This window comes from Arachis hypogaea, chromosome 3 (genome assembly GCF_003086295.3).
Source record: "Arachis hypogaea cultivar Tifrunner chromosome 3, arahy.Tifrunner.gnm2.J5K5, whole genome shotgun sequence".
Lineage (NCBI taxonomy): Eukaryota > Viridiplantae > Streptophyta > Magnoliopsida > Fabales > Fabaceae > Arachis > Arachis hypogaea.
Genome location: NC_092038.1, coordinates 58945972 through 58970535, shown reverse-complemented (window position 1 = coordinate 58970535; position 24564 = coordinate 58945972). Strand labels below are relative to the sequence as shown.

The 24564-nt window shown below is 37.2% G+C and overlaps 1 protein-coding gene across 16 annotated transcripts; it reads left to right on the top strand.

Annotated features, from left to right (window-relative positions):
- The first annotated feature begins 2195 nt into the window (after nt 1–2195).
- Nucleotides 2196–7403, top strand: LOC112790639 (uncharacterized). Of its 16 annotated transcripts, none has more exons than XM_072233024.1 (10): nt 2196–2468; nt 2557–2721; nt 3762–3797; nt 4692–4780; nt 5261–5371; nt 5600–5642; nt 6397–6492; nt 6703–6743; nt 6839–6954; nt 7190–7403. In XM_072233024.1, the coding sequence occupies exons 1-4, from the start codon at nt 2457–2459 to the stop codon at nt 4719–4721; spliced, it is 243 nt and encodes an 80-aa protein (XP_072089125.1). In that variant the 5' UTR covers nt 2196–2456; the 3' UTR covers nt 4722–4780; nt 5261–5371; nt 5600–5642; nt 6397–6492; nt 6703–6743; nt 6839–6954; nt 7190–7403. The 16 variants fall into 16 exon arrangements, with proteins under 16 accessions (XP_072089125.1, XP_072089119.1, XP_072089120.1 ...); XM_072233018.1 differs by having other exon boundaries at nt 6392–6492; XM_072233019.1 differs by having other exon boundaries at nt 4692–5166; nt 6392–6492.
- The last annotated feature ends 17161 nt before the right edge of the window (nt 7404–24564 follow it).

Sequence of the window (24564 nt, the reverse complement as noted above, 5' to 3'; positions counted from 1 at the left end):
GCAGTCGGCGAAAAGCTCGACCCCATAATATATGCACAAGGGGAAACAGTGATCCTCAGTTCATGGGCGTCCCCGAGATCAACACACAAACAAAATAGAGATCCTCAATTCGTGGGTTTCCCCGAGATCAATACACAACAAACACAGAAATCCTCAGTTCGTGGGTTTTCCCGAGATCAATACACAACAACACAACGATCCTCACTAATACGTTATTACCACTCTCTAAGTGTTTTATGAAGGTAATTATGAGATTTTGAGCTTAAAGTTGTCTTTCTAAAGCTTTTACGAAAAACTGCGATTTTCGCATTATTTTATTATTTTTATTAAAATATTATTTTTAATTAAATATTATTATTTGATATTTTATTATTATTTATTATTTTATCATTAAATTTTGGAAAATTACCTTGCCTTTACCTTTTAACCTTTAAAATTAACTTTTTACTCCGGTAACTTTTAATATTTCTACTTTAACCACCCTAACTTTCAGAATTACTAAATAACCCCCCAAACAGCAAAATAATTACAACCTTGCCCTTTTTAAGATCTAAAAGGTGTTCTTCATTGTTCTTCATCACACTCATAGTGTTCTTCGTGTTCTTCGTAAATTTTTTAGATTCTTTCTCTATTTTTACCCGTTTTCAATCTTTTCAGCAACCGATTTTTACCATAATTCAATATAAAATTGAAGCCACTAAAGTCCCTTATTTCCTACTTTATTTCAACACAAATTCAACCCCAATTTGAGTCCTAGGGTTCAAAATTCCAGCAACCACAAGAACATGCATTCATAGCTTGAATATCATCAAATTTTATCAAATTTTCACCAAAATTTCAACAAGAATCACTCATATAAATAATCAATTTCAAGCATAACCAAACCATATCATAATCACACAACTCATACACAACTAATCAAGATTAATTTTACCAAACCCTACCTTGATTTTTTTCCTCAAATCCGGTTATGCTTTTAGGTGTTCTTTTTGCACTTTTTCCTCCTAAAACACATCAAGAACAACTTTGAATCCATAAAATCTCAACTGACCAAACCTTAATCAACATGTTAGGAAGGGATTCCTCACCTTAAATGTGCTGGGAATTGAAGATTCTTGGCTCACAAGTCAAGCTAAGCAAGAGATCTAAGGAAGAACATCAAGAAAACACATGTTCATGCATGTTTCCTTGAAAACCGAATTCAAAGGGAAAATGAACTGCCATATCACCTTATTTCTAACCTTGATAAGTTACATGGTTATGTAGAGGAAGAAGAGAGGATCATTTTTTTTAAATCGGAATTTTGATTTGAGGTTTAGTTCAGAAGAAATCAAGTTTTGAAGATTTGGAACTAAGAACTTTTCTTTCTTTTTCTCTCTTCCTATTTTCGGCCACAAGGTGAAAATGAACCAGCCGTAGGGGTCTTAGGGGTGTAGGGTGGGTTGTGATTGGTTGGCTTGGAGGTGGATTAAAATAATATTAAAATATCTCAGGTGTATAACTATTAAATCTAGATGTATCGGAACACTCGTAAAAACATCTCTAAAAAATCTTTTCTGAGCTACTAGTATAAATGACACTAGTAACATATTTAATATGAGAATAGAACTTGTATGATGAGGCATTAGCATTGCTAAAGTTATCAGAGAGTGCTGGTGCTAAGCTGCACCAGTAAATTGTGAACCCGGTTAAATCGATTTCCAGTTTTTAACTAAACAGACCAGCTAACCTTATAATATCATTGAAGCATCTTCTAATACTAACATAATGATAATTTTATACTATTGTCTTTCTTCTCTCATGAATCGAGTTCAGTTCGTCAAACTGAGACTGTTTACGAAAACTAGAATTAAAACTCTTAATCGATACGGTTCAAAAACTAGGTTCATCGTGATTGTGTTGTCGAGCTTGTCTCAAAAAAAGTTCTTGCTTAATGATGACGTAATGACAATGAGGATTGAGATGCTTGATGATACAACAGAGGTGTTCCCTTTACTGATCTTCTAGAGGATTCCGTGCCTTCATAAAAGATCTCCCGTACTCGGAAAAACGGGATTGTTACAGCATTGCTTTTCTTTAATTGTGATCTCTATTTGTTTCCATCACATTGTACATATGGAAACTCACGTCGCACACTATGCTACAAAAAATAGTTTAAAATGACATTAATATTAAGGCGGTTTTAAAAAACTGCCAAAATATCAAGATATTATGGCATTTTTTGTTGCGGCCATAATTGACTCTGTATTTGGTGGTGGTTCTGGCGATTAGGGTGGTTTTAAACCGCCGTTATCACGCATATATAAAACAAAAATTATAATAACCCTAGCTAATTGAAACAGATATACATGACGGCTTGCTCTCCTTTCTATCTCTTATCTCCCTCATCTCTTCCAGATCCGATCCTCTCTCCGTAGCTACCGTCGTTTTCATCCTCCACCGTGACTTCCTCTTCAATGGAATCGAAGGTAAGCTGCACTCACATCATATCTCAGATCTCCAAGTTGTTTCCCCATAGTCTTCTTCTCAGATTTCAGATCTTCTTTCGCATCTCAGATCTCAGAACGCCATAGCCTCGTTGTCGTCAACTGGTCTCAGATCTTCTTCTCAGATCTCAGATCTCAGATATCAGATCTCAGATCTCCTTCTCACCGTTGCTACTCAGCTTCTCTCTCGCCATTTTTCTACTCAACTCACTTTTCACGAATCTTCGCAGCACAGGTTAGCTTAACATCTCTTCTTCCTTTTGATTTTCCTTTACTGCACTTATACTGAGTTCATAAAATTTTCCATTTCTGCACTTATATTTGATGCCATAGAATTTCATATGGAATCTGTCTAATTCCAAATTAAGGATAATGTTGCTCGTTCATTGTTTTGTTTTGTTTCTTCTCTTAATTAGACAAATTGATTGAATTTGTCCCTCTATCGGGATCTCTATCAACCTAATTTATTACTGAGCTAGAGTGTAGTTAAAGCTTAAGTGGAACTTCATGCATGTTTTGGCTTTTTAGTTCTTAATTAATTCTTCATTTTTCATGTTAGCTTAATTAGTTAGTTTTAAATTTTGAGTGTTATAAATATTTATCTTTTTGAATACAAAGATTTACAATAAGCAGTTTAGGAATCGGTTATAATATTCAAATCATATAATTTCAAAGTAATCTTTGTTTAATCGTATCTTACAAGTCAATTACTTTTGTCTCTTGGATGTGTCTGGTATTAGATACAACTGTGGGAGTGAAATGTCATAAATTAACTCCATATGTAAAGATTATTACAGATGAAGCTAAGCAACAAGTTAAATTTTATATCAGATTATGTGGTATGGAGAATTTGAGTGAAATTAACTGATAAATAATAAGCTTAAAAATTATGTTTAGTTTTGATGCTTGCATAATTTTTTTTTTATTGGGTATATGCTGTGCATATTCTATGTTTAGTTTTGATGCTATGCTTATTGCATATTCTAGAATTTTGATAAAGTTTGTATATGAATGCTTTCAAGAGAATGAAAGAAAACTATTTTAGATTCTTGCTACAAGGGTAATCAAAATTGGTAGTTCCCCTAAACTTGCGGAGCACGCAATTATGGGAAGCCTTGTTATGATATTTCCTTTGGCTGTTATCTTCGTTGAGGATTTCTTTTCATCTAACTTCCAATTTCTTATCTATGGTTAAAAATTGATGCTAATGCAGCACATTTGATTTGGTGATATGGTTAAAATTTGATTTTGTTGTTTGCATATTGGCTGTTTTAGGTGGCACTGGTGTTGCTGCTGGAATTGAGCAATGAAGTAAGAGTTAATGGTTATGGTGGTTCTGAGCAATGTGAATATAGTCCAGAACTAGCTCCAAGACCATCAGTCTTTGTCTTATTAATTATATATATCCATCAATTCAAATCTTTATAGTTCTGCTTAATTAGTATTGGTAACTTAATTTGACTTTCACTGAATGAGTGTGATGAGTGGCAGCAGATTATATATATCTAAGCATTAAGATTTTAATTAAGAAACTAACATATATTATTATTATTATTATTATTATTATTATTATTATTATTATTATGTACATAGAATAATGTAGCCATTTAACTACTGACGTTTCATAACTATGTTCCCTAAATTTACGACTCTATTTCAATTTACTTTAATATATATATATATATATATATATATATATATATATATATATAGCCATTTAACTACTGACTTTATCATTGGGTATGTAATAAACTCGTTTGTATGCTACTCATTTTAATTTAGATTGTTAATTGTTAAAATTCCAATATAGGCATGTTCTCTGTTTTGGACTTGATGAACTACTATTCTTGTTCCAAGTTCAACAGACATCATGAATATAAAGGATAGCATCTCAGTAAATTGAATAAGAGGTCAATATATAACACATAAATAGTAAGAACATACTACTTACTAGAAAACTGAAGCATCTGCTGAAGCAATATTTAAATGAACAACATAAAGTTTAATTAGAATACACTAAACTTTTAGAATACACTAATCTTTAGATGATATAAGATTTTCAGATGTGCTTAACTAGAATTTTGTGTACCACATATTTGAGGCTGATGGTGATGTGTCTTTGGCTTGATTCTCCCACCCTCTCTTTTGCCTTGATTTTTTTAAAGTGAGGTTCAGTGTGATTTGCGTGTCTATTTCTTTTTTTAGGTGTTAAAGTTAGGAAGCAAATTGTGTTAGATGGTCTGGTTAGCTATGGAAAGAGCATTGCACTTGCAATACACTATGCAAAATCAAAGGTTTGTTTAGTCTAATACCAGAATATTTGAGGCCACTTAATGCATAATTTTTTTATCACAAGAAGGAAAATAATAGTCAATTTTGAGTTCTGTTCAATGATTGAGAGATTTTCATGCAGATATTTATTAAGATATTTATTGAGAGATTTTCATGCAGATATTTATTGAGAAAGTTCAGCTAGAAGATTTTGGCAATTAAATTATATGCATAAGTTGGGCTTAAGTTTTTCAATTAAAAATATTGTTAAGTCATGTATCTGTTGTAGCTAAGGATGCTTTTTGAAAGTTAAAAACAATAATAAACCTTCAAGGCCCTCTGGTACAAAATTCTTGAACTTAGGTTCTTTCTTCAAAAGCCATTTTCAGGTTCAAATAGGTTATCTCAGGTCTTTTCCTATCCCAATTTTAAGATTTAATGCAATTTGCTATTCACCATATTTGAGTTTCATGACTGATGGTAACACGGAATATTGCCTGCAGGATCCAGTCAAGTCTTAATTTTGTGAAGCAGATGAAAATGTTAGAGTAGCATACTCAGATTTGATTATTTCTTACAAGGAGACTTTAGATTCTATATTGGAACTCCAAGAGGTGTGTTTCTTGACTTGGAACTTACATATGAAAGATAAAAAAGAATGCAAGTTTTTTTTGCAGGTTTCATCATGTATGTGTTTTAGTAACTTTGTTGTTTCATATCTAATGCATAATATGTTAGTTGTCTCATTTGAAGATTATGAAGATATTAGATTATCATATGTACAAAATTATGTTTAAGCTTCCCTAGTTTTAATAATACTGACACTACTTCCCTCATTGCAGGCTCTATTTGAAAAGAACCCATCTATTACCCAAGCCACAAGCGGTAATTGATTTCTTTTAATAGTACTTTTTTCCTTTCTAGTTTCTTATAATTGACTCTAACGTTGCTTTTGTGTGTTTGGTAATGAGTGAAAAAGAAAACGTACAATTCCATTTACTTATTATTTAGCTATGTGGGGTAAAAACTGAAAACAATGCTTCCACTTTGGCTTTCAATTCACCATGCTCATAAATTTTCACTTGTGTGTCATCATGTTTCCTCTGGTTTTCTTTTTTTGCTTCCAACAATGCTGAAAAAGACAAAAAGAGACTCCAACAACAAATGTGTATTTATAGTTTCATGAATTGATGACCAGTGACTTTATTTATGTATACAAAAATAGATCCTATAACTAGATCTAATAATAATTATTAAGAATAAACTATACTATAAGATTTCAATTTTATTTTAATTATTAGAATATTGAATGTGATTGATTTTATGTAAAAAAAAAGGATCCTATATATACCTAGATCAAATAAACTATTTTAGAAGATTACAAATTTGATTTTAATTATTAGAATATTGAGAGTAATAATAAGTAATTCAATTCTAAAATCCAAATTAAAAATCTAGCTAGAGGTTATCCCATATTTTTTTTTTCAATTCTATGCATTATTAAGATTCTTAGCTCTTTTTTCATGTATAATTGAAAAGTTTTAGTATTTTGAATTTTTCTCACAACATTGGGATACAATCTTCATGCATGTGTATCTGGCTGATTCTGTTCATTATTGTATTGTATCTTGTAGAATAGCATCTCAGAGACAAGTCAATCAACAAATGGCAGAGGATGACACAAGTGACAACTGGTGCTGCTGCCATTAAAGGCAAATTGCATGCGTTTAATCAGGTTAGGTTCTGAAAGTGGACTGAGGATTTTGATAAAATAGATTCATAATAAAATAGAATTGTTTAATTGCAACACAAGTTTGCGCTTTGATTGACATTTATGTTTGATTGTAGTTGGGTACATACTTTGGTTCTTTCAAATACTTGATCTATTGCTCAACTTTGTTCTTCTTTCATTTTATTTATTTATTTTATGGTTTCCATTCTGCAGAGCATGATATAATCGAAGCCAATGAAGCATTGAATTCTAAGGTTAGCAACTTCATTGTAAATCTCTGAGTTCCCTTTGAGTTGTTGGGCAGATTTTTGTAATTTTCTTTTTGGTGCTGTGATGGGTGATTTCGAAGATTTGAAGTTTGATTATCACTATAAGAAAGTGTTTGATGATAGCATTACCGAGTGGGATAATGAAGAGATATTTTAGTGGTAAAGAAAAAAGAAGGGAAATTATCATTTGAAAGAGGTAATTATAATTTTCTTATATTTTCTTTTAGAATACTATTTAAGTAAGTTTTTAATATCTAATTTGTGCATATATATATATATATATATATATATATTTTTTTTTTTAATGAATAGATTTTTTAATATGTAGTCTCTCTTGTGAGACTGGTTTAGTTTTCTATTCTTCAAAATGTTGGTAGTTTGCTATTTATTTGAGCAACTATTTATTTCTAACGTTCAATTTTCTTTTGCAGGTAATATTTATTCACACGGACATGAACAATGAAAATGTTGGAATGATCTGTAGCAAATTTTTTGAGTATCTCTAGGAAAATTTCCAATGTAATAGAACTAATAATATTTTAGTTTGATACTTTGTATAGGAGTTATTATTTTTTATTTGTAATACTAAAAAATCATATATTATGTTTAATACTTTGAGTTATATAATATTTTGTCTATGGATTATGATTTTGTTCTTGTGAAATTTTAATAAAAAAGTTATTTATTTAGCACGATAAAAATAATAGTAAAAACTGCATTTTTAAAAGATAAAAAAAGATTATTTTTTCCGGTAAAAAGGCCGGGTTGTAACTGCCATTTTAAACAACATAAAATGCTATTTTAATCCAGTAAAAACGGTGGTTTTAAATGCCATTTTAACCAATAAAAATTTTATTATTACGGTAAAAATGGCGGTTCAAAATGCCATTTTAACCAACAAAAATGTCACTTTATCAGGGCAAAAATAGTGGTTTAAAATGCCGTTTTAACTAATTGAAAATGCCATTTTTATTCTGGAAATAACGGCGGTTTGAACCGTCGTTTTAACTAATCAAAAACCGCTGTTTTATTTAAAAATAACAGTGGTTTGAACCCCATTTTAACCTATCCAAAAACCACCGTTTTAACTTAGAAAATTGTGGCGGTTTTTGGAAAATCGCCGTAATAACCAGAATGTCGCTCAGAATTACATCACTTTCTAGAACCGCCATTTTTGGTAATAATGGCGGTTCAAACCGCTGTTAATACCCAAAAAATCTGTTGTTTTAACCAGAATTTTCTGTAGTGCTACTGTTCTCATGCGTACGCATGATAGATGCATACATATGATATCTTTGTTTTTTCCACTTGTTGTGCATATGCACATAAGATACATACGCACAACACCCTCACGTACAACGGCGGTGTTTTCACGTACAACATGAGCACCTCAAACTCAAGTGTTTTCTCTTTGTTTGCTCGAGGCATGCCACAGCGGTGATCCCACGTCCCACGTTAAACTGCAGTCAAGCGTACACATGGGAGATGCATACTCATGGTAGGACAATTTTCGCCATTTGTGCGTACGAATGCTAGATGCGTACGCATGACACCCATTTGTTTTCCAAACGTGGCATGCTTATGCTCTCACATCTCACGGCCATTGTGTGTTGTTTCCAGGCTACTCTCTATTTGATCCAAAGAGCTCTCTATTTGCTTCCTTTTCATATGCTTTTTGTTTCTTATAACTTCTAGCCTCTTTTCCTCTTTGTTCTTTGTCAATTTTTTTTCCAAATTCTTCTGTAATCAATGAATTCAACTAACTCAAAGTAATGCTCATTTATCCATGAAATCATTGCTTATCCAACAATAATTCTTACCTAATTGAATGAAATTAAAAAAAAAAACAATTAATGATGCGAATACATCACAACACCAAACTTAATACTTTTCTTGCCCTCAAGCAAAAGAGAAGAAAAGAAAAGAAATGCATTAGATGAAGGGAGATTAAATCATTCCTAAAGCTCATATCTCTCTTAGGAATGAGGTTTAATAAACTATATGATTATCTTGAATTCTGTCCATCTTTAATGAGTCTTGAATTCTTCTTTCACTCTTCTTTCAAGGAAACTCTTGATTGTAAGTGTTCGATCGATAATCCCGGACTAGTTGGCCCAAGTTACCAGTTGATGAGGCACCCCTCGGATCTAAATGGCTAAAGGGTGACCCTTGACAGTTAGCTTGGAGGCTTGCTTTCCTAGGAGCTCTCTTGTGATGAATTGGACTCCTCTATTTTGTCCAAAACCTCCTCTTCTTAGTTCCATCCATCCTTGTCTTTGCTTGCTTCTATTGCTTGATCCTCTTCCTTCTTGATTGTGCTTGATTTCAACAATTTTCTGCACATACCAAATCTCAAAGAAACTTCTAGAAACATTGATTAAAAGTACTAAAATCTTAATTAAGAATAAGGAAATCACTAGCTTTATTCAAAGAAATAATAAAGAAAACAACTAAAGATGTTTATGCATCAAACACAGGCACTGTTGCCATAACCTCAAGATAGAGATTCTATAACCTGCGCACAATTTCTGTAATCAGATAGCGATGTGAGAAATTTTTCGAATTCCTCATGAACCCACACAAAGACTTGGATTTGATGATCCTATGGAGTTCTATGGTTGTTTGGTATCACCCGTTACCACTCGCAAGAGATTTAGTATGGTTGGATTGTTGGGAATTATGGAATTGAAAGGGCTGTATGAATTCTTGAAACACAGGTACTATTGCCAAAACTTCAAGACAAAGATCCTGTAACATGGGTACAATTTTCATAACCAAACAGCGATGTGACGAAATTCATCGAATTCCACACAAACCCAACACAAAGGCTCGAATTCAACAATCCCATGGAGTTCTGTGGTTGTTTGGTGTCACCCGTTAGCACTCGCAAAGGATATAGTGCGGTTGGATGCTTAGGAATTGTGGGATTGAAATGGCGGGATAAATTCTTTTAACAATGGCACTATTGTTATAACTGAAAGACAAAGATTATGTAACCTGCACACAATCTCTATAACCAAATAGCCACATGAGGAAATTCATCGAATTGCTCACGAGCCCAATACAAAGAGGCTAGGATTGGCGATCCCTTGGAGTTCTGTGGCTGTTTGGTGTCACCCATTACCACTTGCATGGGATCTAGTGCAGTTAGATTGTTGGAAATTATAGGATTGAAAGGTTGGATGATTCTTGTAACACAGGCACTATTGTCGTAACCTTAAGACAAAGATTCTGTAACGTGCGCACAATTTCTGTAATGAAACAGCGATGTGAGGAAATTCATCGAATTCCTCACGAACCCAACACAAAGGCTTGAATTCGATGATCACATGGACATAGATTAAATGGAGGATATATTAGTGATTAACAAGTCATATAAGCATGTTCCGGAGAGAGATCATTGACAGAGGGACTAATCAATCTCACGAAGTTAATTATAAGGGGCCAAAATGGGTATTTTTTTTCTTGGAGGCCTTATAGTCCTTCAAAGAAATTATCAAGGGCCGTAATAGGTATTCACCCTAATAAAATAGTCATCATAGTCATAGTTACAGTGAAAGTTGAGGCCGGGTATTGACCACAGTTCATCAGTGTTTATGGCTCCGTCTCTAATGGCCTCCCAAAGTTTGACGTAAATTCACGGAGCCACTCCAATTCATCAAGGAGGCCTCTTCTATGCGGCCACAGAGAGTGGCCCGTGCTGCGTATATCAGGCACGAAGGATAACCCTGGTCACTTATTTTGGGGATGTGGCTACTATCAGGTTCGCGGTGTAACTGTGTTTGACAATATGCTACCTCGATTGATGAATCCTTTTCCTTTGTCTTATTGACCGTGTTTGGTATCTATAGGTTCAACAAGAGTGTTAATTCTTTCGATGGGTAGACCTAGAGTTAGAGGAACAGGATCCACATCTTGCAAAGTTGAGGAGGAAGGTTTTGAGTCTGAAGTTGAAATTGAGGGAAGCATAATGGAAGCTGAAGTTTGCTGGGATAGTGGCTTTAGTTGGTTGGGTTGGTGTGTGATATTTTTTTATGCAGCACCATGCAAAGTTGAATCCAGTATATGAACTGTCTTATTAGGTGATTTATTTAGAAGATGTATCAAGTCTTGTATATCAAATCAACGAACTTGATAAAGTTTTTTGGTGTGATCTCTTCATAACTTCATGTCTAATGAAAATAGTCTATCTATTTAATTGTCATTATTTGAAATGTCGTAAGTAGGAGTATCATTGATTGGATGCATGATTTCATCAAATATCTTGCATGTATAGACTTATAGTTGACCAACAACACCAATACATTCAAGGGAAACACATTATTGTATTCTCTTTCGAAAAGAGGGTGTGAAAAGTAATCAATTTATACTTCAAGGAAATTTCCTGAACCATTTAACCAAGGACAACAATTTAGACTGTGTAACAACATTTTAATTGTTCCAAACTCGAGGCCACATCAGCAATTCGATGGAGTTATAAATTGATGAGCGGATATTTTATACACTTTTTGGCATCATTTAGTTTTTAGTATGATTTGTTGAGTTTTTATTAAGTTTTTATATGTTTTAGTATTAAATTCACATTTTTGGATTCTACTATGAGTTTTTGTATTTTTGGTACAATTTTAGGTAATTTCTTGCTGATATTAAGGAGCTGGAGCAAAAGTCTGATTCAGAGACAGAGAAAGCACTGCAGATGCTGTTCGGATCTGACCTCCTTGTATTTGGAAGAGCTTTTCTGGAGTTACAAAAATTCAAATGGTACGCTCTCAACAGCTATGGAAAGCTAACTTCTAGAGCTTTCCAGCAATGTATAATAGTTCATACTTTGCTTCGGATTAGAAGGCTCAAAACTGGCATCCAACGCCAGCTTCCTGCCCCCTTCCTGGAGTCCAGCTCCTAAAGAGCAGAGCCCAGCGTCCAAACGCCCAGAGAGGACCCTCTAGCCAGCATTTCACACCCTAGGAGCCTCATAAGACGTGGATCTCATCAAAGCTCAGCCCAAACACTCACAAAGTAGGCCCTAGAAGTGGATTTTAGCACTAGATAGACTATTCTACCCTTTTTATGTAATCCCTAGTTATTAGTTTAGTATTTGAAGTACTTTTAAACTTTCCACAGGAGAGCGCACACTTTACAGCCTATTTTTGTTTCTATCATTGTATTTTTCTTTCAGTATGAGTTTTTAAACCTCCTAGTTTGAGGGGAGGAGCCCTGCTGAGCCCTATTAATTAATAAAAGTATTACTATTTCTTCTTCGATCCGTGTTTGATTTACTTCTTAGATGTGTATCCGCTCTTCAACATGGTGAATAGGATGATCAGTGACAATCAGCTCTGTTCATCATACTAAGACGAACGTGCCCAACAAATACCCGCATCTACTTGCATTCGTGTGAATACGTGACTAGAAAGCACGAACCAACATCTTTGTTTATACATCTCTCAGACGGCTAATCTACGACTTCATTGGAGACTTCTTGAGACACCAATTTAGCCAATTTTTTGGGAGATTAAGGTGTCCGTGGTATAGGCTAGAATCTAAAGAAGCAGCATTCTTTGTTATGGAAAATTCGACCTTGTGTGTAGCTTTTTGAGTAGGATCGCTAGGAGAATGAACTGCTAGAGCTTCACCCTTCGTCAGATTGGATGACCACGGCTAATGGTGCTCAATCTGTAGCAGAGGAGATCAATGATCACGGCTGGTGCACGAAATTGCAATCACACTTTTGTAATTCCACACAACTAACCAGCAAGTGCACTGGGTCGTCCAAGTAATACCTTACGTGAGTAAGGGTCGATCCCACGGAGATTGTCGGCTTGAAACAAGCTATGGTTATCTTGTAACTCTTAGTCAGGATATCAATAATTCTCAGGTTTAATTGTGAAAAGTAGAAGAACATGAAATAAATACTTGTTTTGCAGTAATAGAGAACAGGTTGAGGTTTTGGAGATGCTCTATCTTCTGAATCTCTGCTTTCCTACTATCTTCTTCTTCATGCACGCAAGGCTCCTTCCATGGCAAGCTGTATGTAGGGTTTCACCATTGTCAATGGCTACCTCCCATCCTCTCAGTGAAAATGTTCAACGTGCTCTGTCACAGCACGGCTATTCATCTGTCGGTTCTCGATCATGTCGGAATAGATCCAGTGATTCTTTTGCGTCTGTCACTAACGCCCCACAATCGCGAGTTTGAAGCTCGTCACAGTCATTCAATCCCTGAATCCTACTCAGAATACCACAGACAAGGTTTAGACCTTCCGGATTCTCAAGAATGGCCGCCAATACATTCTAGCTTATACCACGAAGATTCTGGTTAAAGAACCCAAGAGATATCCACTCAATCTAAAGTAGAACGGAGGTGGTTGTCAGACACACGTTCATGGGTGAGAATGATGATGAGTGTCACGGATCATCACATTCATCAAATTGAGGAACAAGTGATATCTTAGAATGGAAGCAAGCGTGATTGAATGAAAAATAGTAGTAATTGCATTAATCCATCAAGACACAGCAGAGCTCCTCACCCCCAACCATGGGGTTTAGAGACTCATGCCGTAGAAAGTACAGTATAAAACGTGTAAAGTGTCATGAGATAAAGATACAATGTCAAAAGATCCTATTTATAGTGAACTAGTATCCTAGGATATACAGAAATGAGTAAATGACGTGAAAATCCACTTCCGAGGTCCGCTTGGTGTGTGCTTGGGCTGAGCATTGAAGCTTTCATGTGTAGAGACTTTTTCTGGAGTTAAACGCTAGCGTTTGTGCCAGTTTGGGCGTTTAACTCCATCTTTTGTGCCAGTTCCGGCGTTAAACGCCGGGAATTCTGAAGCTGATTTGCAACGCCGGTTTGGGCCATCAAATCTTGGGCAAAGTATGGACTATTATACATTTTTGGAAAGCCCAAGATTTTTACTTTCCAACGCAATTGAGAGCGCGCCAATTGAGCTTTTGTAGCTCCAGAAAATCCACTTCGAGTGCAGGGAGGTCAGAATCCAACAACATCTGCAGTCCTTTTTCAGCCTCTGAATCAGATTTTTGCTCAGGTCCCTCAATTTCAGCCAGAAATTACCTGAAATCACAAAAAAATAAACAAACTCATAGTAAAGCCCAGAAAAGTGAATTTTAAATAAAAACTCATAAAAAATACTAAAAACTAACTAAAATGTACTAAAAACATACTAAAAACAGTGCCAAAAAGCGTATAAATTACCCGCTCATCACAACGCCAAACTTAAATTGTTGCTTGTCCCCAAGCAACTGAAAATCAAATAGGATGAAAAGAAGAGAACATACTATAGGCTCCAAAATATCAATGAAACTTAGCTCCAGTTAGATGAGCGGGACTAGTAACTTTTTGCCTCTGAACAGTTTTGGCATCTCACTTTATCCTTTGCAATTTAGAATGATTGGCATCTATAGGAACTCAGAATTCAGATAGTGTTATTGATTCTCCTAGTTAAGTATGATGATTCTTGAACACAGCTACTTTATGAGTCTTGGCTGTGGCCCAAAGCACTCTGTCTTCCAGTATTACCACCGGATACATACATGCCACAGACACATAACTGGGTAAACCTTTTCAGATTGTGACTCAGCTTTGCTAGAGTCCCCAATTAGAGGTGTCCAGGGTTCTTAAGCACGCTCTTTTTGCCTTGGATCACTTTTTATTTTTACCCTTGCCTTTTTGTTTAAAGGGCTATTGGCTTTTTCTGCTTGCTCTCTCTCTTCTCTTTTTTTTTTCTTCTCTCTTTTTTTTGAATTCACTGCTTTTTCTTACTTCAAGAATCAATCTGATAATTTTTCAGATCCTCAATAACATTTCTCTTTTTCCATCATTCTTTCAAGAGCTAACAAGTTTAACATTCTTTAATCAACAAATTCAAAAGACATATGCACTGTTCAAGCATTCATTCAGAAAACAAAAAGTATTGTCACCACATCAAACTAATTCAATTAGTTTTAGAGATGAATTCGAAATCCTGTACTTCTTGTTCTTTTGTGATTAAAACATTTTTCATTTAAGAGAGGTGATGGATTCATAGGACATTCATAGCTTTAATACATGAACCTTAAATTTTATTAATCATGAATTAAGAACAAGACTCAAAAATAAATATAAGATAAGACTAATAGTAATAGAAAACAAAATTTTAAATGACTCTAAAATAGACTCCTAATGATAGAGGTTATCACAAAGTTAGGACTCAACAACCTTGATTTTGAGAAGTGGATGCTCCCTCAACTTGTGGGGTATTTGACCCTTCAAGGGAGAGCTTCTGGCGCTTCAGCTCTTGTAGCTCACGCCCCTGCTTCTCTTGTTCCTTCAGCAATTTGCAGAGCATGCAGTTTTGATTCTGCTGTTCTTCCTTAATTTGTTCCATAGTTTCTTGTAGCTTGGCAACAGATGCTTCTAGGCTGGCCCAGTAGTCAATTTCAGGAAGTTCAGGGAGGAATTCTTGCGCCCTCCTTTTGATAGAATTATCTTGCATTTGTCCTTCTATTGACTTCTTGGTGATTGGATGTTCAATTGGGATGAATTCATCTACTCCCATCCTCACCCCAGCATCTTTGCATAGCAGAGAGATTAAGCTTGGGTAAGCCAGTTTGGCTTCAGTGGAGTTCTTGTTTGCAATTGTGTAAATCTCACAAGCAATCAGATTACCAGCTCTTTGGCAACTGTCACAGTTACGCACAAACTCTCGGGCATCCTTATAGAGAGTAGGCCAGTAGAATCCACATTGGAGGACCTTAGTGGCTGTTCGCTCACCTCCGAAATGTCCCCCATACTGTGATCCATGGCAATGCCACAGGATCCTTTGTGCTTCCTCTCTAGGGACACATCTGCGGATCATTCCGTCTGCACATCTCTTAAAGAGATATGGCTCATCCCATAGGTAGTACTTGGCATCTGAAATTAATTTTTTTCTTTGCACCCTGCTGTACTCCTGTGGTATGAACCTCACAGCTTTATAATTTGCAATGTCTGCAAACCATGGAGCTTCCTGAATGGCAAAGAGTTGCTCATCTGGAAAGGTCTCAGAGATCTCAGTAGAAGGGAGGGACGCCCCAACTACTGGTTCTATTCGGGACAGATGATCAGCTACCTGGTTCTCTGTCCCTTTTCTGTCTCTTATTTCTATATCAAATTTTTGCAGAAGCAACACCCACCTTATGAGCCTGGGTTTTGAATCCTGCTTTGTGAGTAAGTATTTAAGAGCAGCATGGTCAGTGATGAGCGGATAATTTATACGCTTTTTGGCATTGTTTTTAGTATGTTTTTAGTATATTTTAGTTAATTTTTAGTATACTTTTATTGGTTTTTAGTTAAAATTCACTTTTCTGGACTTTACTATGAGTTTGTGTGTTTTTCTGTGATTTCAGGTATTTTCTGGCTGAAATTGAGGGTCCTGAGCAAAAATCTGATTCAGAGGCTGAAAAGGACTGCAGATGCTGTTGGATTCTGACCTCCCTGCACTCGAAGTGGATTTTCTGGAGCTACAAAGGCCCAATTGGCGCGCTCTTAACGGCGTTGGAAAGTAGACATCCTGGGCTTTCCAGCAATGTATAATAGTCCATACTTTGCCCGAGATTTGATGGCCCAAACCGGCGTTGCAAATCAGCTTCAGAATTTCCAGCGTTTAACGCTGGAACTGGCACAAAAATTGGAGTTAAACGCCCAAACTGGCATAAAAGCTGGCGTTTAACTCCAGAAAAAGTCTCTACACATGAAAGCTTCAATGCTCAGCCCAAGCACACGCTAAGTGGACCCAGAAGTGGATTTTTATGTCATTTACTCATTTCTGTATACCCTAGGTTACTAGTTCACTATTAATAGGATCTTTTGACATTGTATCTGTACCTTATGACACTTTACACGTTTCTCATTGTATCTTCTACGGCATGAGTCTCTAAACCCCATGGTTGGGGGTGAGGAGCTCTGCTGTGTCTTGATGGATTAATGCAATTACTACTGTTTTTCATTCAATCATGCTTGCTTCCATTCTAAGATATCACTTGCTCCTAAACCTGATGAATGTGATGATCCGTGACACTCATCATCATTCTCAACTATGAACGTGTGCCTGACAACCACCTCCGTTCTACCTTAGATTGAGTGGATATCTCTTGGATTCCTTAATCAGAATCCTCGTGGTATAAGCTAGAATTGATGGCGGCATTCAAGAGAATCCGGAAGGTCTAAACCTTGTCTGTGGTATTCTGAGTAGGATTCAAGGATTGAATGACTGTGACGAGCTTCAAACTCCTGAGGGCTGGGCGTTAGTGACAGACGCAAAAGAATCACTGGATCTATTCCAACCTGATTGAAAACCGACAGATGATTAGCCGTGCCGTGACAGGGTGCGTTGAACATTTTCACTGAGAGGATGGGAGGTAGCCATTGACAACGGTGAAACCCTACACACAGCTTGCCATGGAAGGAGCCTTGCGTGCTTGAAGAAGAAGACAGTAGGAAAGCAGGGGTTCAGAAGATAGAGCATCTCCAAAACCTCAACCTGTTCACCATTACTGCAAAACAAGTACTTATTTCATGTTCTTTTGCCTTTTACAATCAACCCTGATAATTATTGATATCCTGACTAAGAGTTACAAGATAACCATAGCTTGCTTCAAGTCGACAATCTCCATGGGATCGACCCTTACTCACGTAAGGTATTACTTGGATGACCCAGTGCACTTGCTGGTTAGTTGTGCGGAATTGCAAATGTGTGATTGCAATTTCGTGCACCAAGTTTTTGGCGCCGTTGCCGGGGATTGTTTGAGTTTGGACAACTGACGGCTTATCTTGTTGCTTAGATTAGGACTGTTTTATTTTAGTTGGTTTAGAGTCTTTTATTTGAGTTTAGTTTCATATTTTAAGTTTGGTGTCAATTGCATGCTTTTGTTTTCTTTTGATTTTTCGAATTTGCATGTCCCTAGTCCCTTTTTGATCTTTAAAAATTCTAAGTTTGGTGTCTTCTTTTTGTTTTCCTTTAAGTTTTCAAAAATTTGTGTCTGATTTTCTAAAAATTTTAAGTTTGGTGTCGTTTTGTTGTTTTTCTCTTTCCTCATTTCAAAAAAATCAAATCTTCTTCAAAATAATTTTCAATCATATCTTTTCAATTGCTAATTCCAAAATCTTTTTAACTAATTAATTGATTTAGTTTTCAATTTGCTTTGATCTAATTTTCTATTAGTTTTCGAAAATTTATTTTGTTTTCCTTTTGTTTTATTTTATTTTTTTTGGTCAATTCAAAAAAAAATATATTTTACTTTACTTGTGAATTCATATCATATTCCCTTTCTCCATCATGGACCTAAGTGGAATTGAACAGTCCAGAAGGACTCTGGGGTCATATGCTAACCCCATTACAGCTGCATATGGGAGTAGCATCTGTATACCTCCCATCAAAGCAAGCAGCTTTGAGCTAAATCCTCAACTCATTATCATGGTGCAGCAAAATTGCCAGTATTCCGGTCTTCTACAAGAAGAACCTACTGAGTTTCTGGCACAGTTCTTACAAATTGCTGACACAGTACGTGATAAAGAGGTGGATCAGGATGTCTACAGACTATTACTGTTTCCATTTGCTGTAAAGGATCAAGCTAAGAGGTGGTTGAATAACCAACCTACAGCAAGCATAAAGACATGGAAACAGTTATCAGACAAATTCCTGAATCAATTTTACCCTCCAAAAAGGATGACACAGCTAAGGCTGGACATCCAAGGCTTTAAACAAGAGGATAATGAATCCCTTTATAATGCCTGGGAGAGGTATAGAGGTATGGTAAGAAAATGCCCCTCTGAAATGTTTTCAGAGTGGGTACAGCTAGACATCTTCTACTATGGGCTTACAGAAAAAGCTCAGATGTCTTTAGACCACTCAACTGGTGGATCTATACACATGAGGAAGACAATTGAAGAGGCTCAAGAGCTTATAAATACTGTTGCTAGAAATCAATATTTGTACGCTAGCACTGAGTTCTCTACAAAAGAGGAAGCTATGGCAGTAGCCACTGATCCTAACCCTCAAGAACAGATGATTGAGCTTAATCAGCAATTACACCTGATGACAAAACAGTTAGCAGAATTTAAAGAGATGCTCCAAGAAACTAAAATTGCTAACAAGAACATAGAATCTCAGTTGAATCAGGCAAAACAGCAGCTATCTAAACAGATAACAGAAGAATGCCAAGCAGTTCAACTGAGGAGTGGGAAGACATTGAATAACACTGCTCAAAGTAGCAAAAAGCCAAATAAGGAACAATTGACAGAGGATGACCAAACCACTGTCAAAAATCCCTCTGAGGACAGTAAGAGCCCAGAGAGGAATACTTTTGGCGTTCAAACGCCAGAAAAGGGGGAAAGCTGGCGTTAAACGCCCATTCCCTGCCCAGTTCTGGCGTTCAAACGCCAGAAAAGGGGGAAAAGTTGGCGTTAAACGCCCAAACTTCACCCAATCCTGGCGTTCAAACGCCAATGGGGAATCAGACACCTGAGAGTGCTGATAGTAACCCCTCTAAAAAGGCTTCTCCAACCACTTCTGTCAGGAATAAACCTACAACAACTAAGGTTGAAGAGTATAAAGCCAAGATGCCTTATCCGCAGAAACTCCGCCAAGCGGAGCAGGATAAGCAATTTGCCCACTTTGCAGACTACCTAAGGACTCTTGAAATAAAGATTCTGTTTGCAGAGGCACTTGAGCAAATACCTTCTTATGCTAAGTTCATGAAAGAGATCTTAAGTCATAAGAAGGATTGGAGAGAAACTGAAAAAGTATTTCTCACTGAAGAATGCAGTGCAGTCATTCTGAAAAGCTTACCAGAAAAGCTTCAAGATCCAGGAAGCTTTATGATACCATGCACATTAGAAGGTGCTTGCACCAAGATAGCCCTATGTGATCTTGGAGCAAGCATCAATCTAATACCTGCATCCACTATCAGAAAGCTTGGGTTGACTGAAGAAGTCAAACCAACCCGGATATGCCTCCAACTTGCTGATGGCTCCATTAAATATCCATCAGGCATAATAAAGGACATGATTGTCAAGGTTGGGCCATTCGCCTTTCCAACTGACTTTGTGGTGCTGGAAATGGAGGAGCACAAGAGTGCAACTCTCATTCTAGGAAGACCTTTCCTAGCAACTGGACGAACTCTCATTGATGTACAAAAAGGGGAAGTAACCCTGAGAGTCAATGAGGATGAGTTCAAGTTGAATGCTGTAAAAGCCATGCAGCATCCAGACACACCAAATGACTGCATGGGCGCTGACATTATTGACTCTTTGGTAGAAGAGATCAATATGACTGAAAGTCTAGAATCAGAGCTTGATGACATCTTCAAGGATGCTCAGCCTGATCAGGAAGAACCAGAGAAAACAAAAGAATTTTTGAAAATTCCTCAGGAGGAGGATAAGCCTCCCAAACCTGAACTCAAACCATTACCACCATCCCTGAAGTATGCATTTCTGGGAGAGGGTGACACTTTTCCAGTGATTATAAGCTCTGCTTTAAATCCACAGGAAGAGGAAGCACTGATTCAAGTGCTAAGGACACACAAGACAGCTCTTGGGTGGTCCATAAGTGATCTTAAGGGCATTAGCCCAGCTAGATTCATGCACAAGATCCTATTGGAGGATAATGCCAAACCAGTGGTCCAACCACAAAGGAGGCTAAATCCAGCCATGAAGGAGGTGGTGCAGAAAGAGGTCACTAAATTACTAGAGGCTGGGATTATTTATCCTATTTCTGATAGCCCCTGGGTGAGCCCTGTCCAAGTTGTCCCCAAAAAGGGAGGCATGACAGTAGTTCATAATGAAAAAAATGAACTGGTTCCTACAAGAACAGTCACAGGGTGGCGTATGTGTATTGACTACAGAAGGCTCAATACAGCCACCAGAAAGGATCATTTTCCTTTACCATTCATAGACCAAATGCTAGAAAGACTATCTGGTCATGATTATTACTGCTTTTTGGATGGCTATTCAGGTTACAACCAAATTGCAGTAGATCCTCAAGACCAAGAGAAAACAGCATTTACTTGCCCTTCTGGCGTGTTTGCCTACAGGAGGATGCCTTTTGGTCTGTGTAATGCTCCTGCAACTTTTCAGAGATGCATGCTGTCCATCTTCTCTGATATGGTGGAGAAATTCCTGGAAGTCTTCATGGATGACTTCTCAGTATATGGAGACTCATTCAGCTCCTGTCTTAACCACCTAGCACTTGTCCTGAAAAGGTGCCAAGAGACTAACCTGGTTTTAAACTGGGAGAAATGTCACTTTATGGTGACTGAAGGAATTGTCCTTGGACACAAAATTTCAAGCAGGGGAATAGAGGTGGATAAAGCAAAGGTAGAGGTAATTGAAAAATTACCACCACCTGCCAATATTGGGCATGCAGGATTCTACAGGAGGTTTATAAAGGATTTTTCGAAAATTGCAAAACCTCTGAGCAACCTACTAGCTGCTGACACATCATTTGTGTTTGACATACAGTGTCTGTAGGCATTTGAGACCCTGAAAGCCAAGCTGGTCACAGCACTAGTCATCTCTGCACCAGACTGGACATTGCCATTCGAACTAATGTGTGATGCCAGTGACCATGCCATTGGTGCAGTGTTGGGACAGAGGCATAACAAGCTTCTGCACGTCATTTATTATGCCAGCCGTGTTCTAAATGAAGCACAGAAGAATTACACAACCACAGAAAAAGAGTTACTTGCAGTGGTCTATGCCATTGACAAGTTTAGATCCTATCTAGTGGGATGAAAGGTGATTGTGTACACTGACCATGCTGTTCTTAAGTACTTACTCACAAAGCAGGATTCAAAACCCAGGCTTATAAGATGGGTGTTGCTTCTGCAAGAGTTTGATATAGAAATAAGAGACAGAAAAGGGACAGAGAACCAAGTAGCTGATCATCTGTCCCGAATAGAACCAGTAGCTGGGGCGTCCCTCCCTTCTACTGAGATCTCTGAGACTTTCCCAGATGAGCAACTCTTTGCCATTCAGGAAGCTCCATGGTTTGCAGATATTGCAAATTATAAAGCTGTGAGGTTCATACCACAGCAGTACAGCAGAGTGCAAAGAAAGAAATTAATTTCAGATGCCAAGTACTACCTATGGGATGAGCCATATCTCTTTAAGAGATGTGCAGACGGAATGATCCGCAGATGTGTACCCAGAGAAGAAGCACAAAGGATCCTGTGGCATTTCCATGGATCACAGTATGGGGGACATTTTGGAAGTGAGCGAACAACCACTAAGGTCCTCCAATGTGGCTTCTACTGGCCTACTCTCTATAGAGATGCCCGAGAGTTTGTGCGTAACTGTGACAGCTGCCAAAGAGTTGGTAACTTGCCTCACGGATACACCATGCCTCAACAAGGGATCTTAGAGATTGAGTTGTTTGATGTATGGGGAATTGACTTTATGGATCCATTCCCACCATCATACTCAAACACTTACATTCTGGTGGCAGTGGACTATGTATCTAAATGGGTAGAAGCAATTGCTACACCCACTAATGATACTAAAACCGTGCTAAAATTCCTCCAGAAACACATCTTCAGCAGATTTGGTGTCCTCAGAGTCATAATCAGTGATGGGGGTACTCATTTCTGCAATAAACAGCTTTACTCTGCTATGGTCTGATATGGAATTAGCCACAAAGTGGCAACCCCGTATCATCCACAGACAAATGGGCAAGCTGAAGTCTCTAACAGAGAGCTAAAAAGAATCCTAGAACGGACTATAATAGCCCGAAGAAAGGATTGGGCAAAGAGCTTGGATGATGCTCTGTGGGCATACAGAACAGCATTCAAGACTCCAATAGGAACCTCACCATACCAACTTGTGTATGGCAAGGCCTGTCATCTGCCCGTGGAACTGGAACATAAAGCCTACTGGGCAACCAGATTCCTAAACCTGGATGCTAAGTTAGCTGGTGAAAAGAGATTACTCCAGCTAAATGAGCTAGATGAATTTAGACTCAGTGCCTTTGAAAATGCAAAGATTTATAAGGAAAAGGCAAAGAAGTGGCATGACAAGAAGTTGTCATCCAGAGTCTTTGAGCCAGGACAAAAAGTTCTGCTCTTCAACTCTAGGCTCAGATTGTTCCCAGGAAAACTTAAATCCTGGTGGAGGGGTCCGTATGTGATTATAGGAGTGTCACCATATGGATATGTTGAGCTTCAGGATACTGATTCTGACAAAAAGTTCATTGTTAATGGACAGAGGATCAAGCATTATCTTGAAAGCAATTTTGAGCAGGAATGCTCAAAACTGAGGCTGGAATGATCCTCAGTGAAGGTCCAGCTAAAGACAATAAAGAAGCGCTTGCTGGGAGGCAACCCAGTCATTAGCAGGTTATATGTTTTGTTTCTACAAGGGCAATTATCAACATTGAAGGAATTCACAGAGTTACAGAAGGATTCAGTGCAAAAAGCAGAGAAAAAGAGCTTGCTAGCGAAAAAACGCCAGTAAGGGGTACTTTAGGCGTTAAACGCCAGAATGGGCACCATTCCGGGCATTTAACGCCAGTAAAGGTGCTATTTTGGGCGTTAAACGCCAGAATGGGCACCATTCTGGGCGTTTAATGCCAGGTGTGCAGCATCTTGGGCGTTTAGCAAAACGCCCAGTGACAAAGGGATTTCTGGCGTTTAACGCCAGCCAGGGTACCTGGCTGGGCGTTAAACGCCCAAATTGGCCAACAAATGGGCGTTAAACACCAGAATGGATACCATTCTGGGCGTTTAACGCCAGAAAGGCAGGGGGAAGAGATTTTGTTTCCCACTTCAAATTTTTTCAAACTTTCTTGTTTTGATCCATATTTTTCTGCATAAACACATTACAAACTTTCATCATTCACCTTCCAATTTCAAAAATTAAAATCTTCTTCAAATCTATTTCAAATCCCTTCCTAGGCTCTTTCAAAAACTCAATTATCTCCTCAAATTTTTTCCATATCTTCTCAAATCTCCCTTAAATTTTCGAAAATCTCTCTTCCTCTCCTATTTAAACACGTTCGGCCACCCCTCTTTCCCCACACCATTCGAATTTTCTCTCCTTCTCTCTCCCCTCTTTCCTTTCTTTTGCTTGAGGACAAGCAAACCTCTAAGTTTGTTGTGCTTTTCCGTAATCACTAAGCCAAGACTCGTGAAGATCATGGCTCCTAAGGGAAAACAAACCAATTTAAGAGGAAAGAAAGAGAATAATCCAAAGAATCTTTGGAATCAAGAGAAGTTCTTAACCAAAGAACATAAAGACCATTATCACAAAATAATGGGTCTGAGGTCACTGATCCCGGAAGTTAAATTCGATCTGAAAGAAGATGAATATCCGGGGATCCAAGAGCAAATTCGAAACAGAGGATGGGAAGTTCTAACCAATCCTGAGATAAAGGTTGGAAGAAATATGGTTCAGGAATTCTACTCAAATCTGTGGCAAAAGTTGAACTTCAAGAGTTGAAACGCCAAAAGTTCTCCCCTTAATTTGAGGGAGCATCCACTTCTCAAAATCAAGGTTGTTGAGTCCTAACTCTGTGATAACCTCTATCATTAGGAGCCTATTTAAATTTTTGCTTTCTATTCCTACTAGTCTCATCTTATATCTATTTTTGAGTCTTGTTCTTAATTCATGATTAATAAAAATTAAAGTTCATGTCTTAAAGCTATGAATGTCCTATGAATCCATCACCTCTCTTAGATGAAAAGTGCTTTAATCACAAAAGAACAAGAAGTACAGGATTTCAAATTTATCTTTGAAACTAGTTGAATTAGTTTGATGTGGTGACAATACTTTTTGT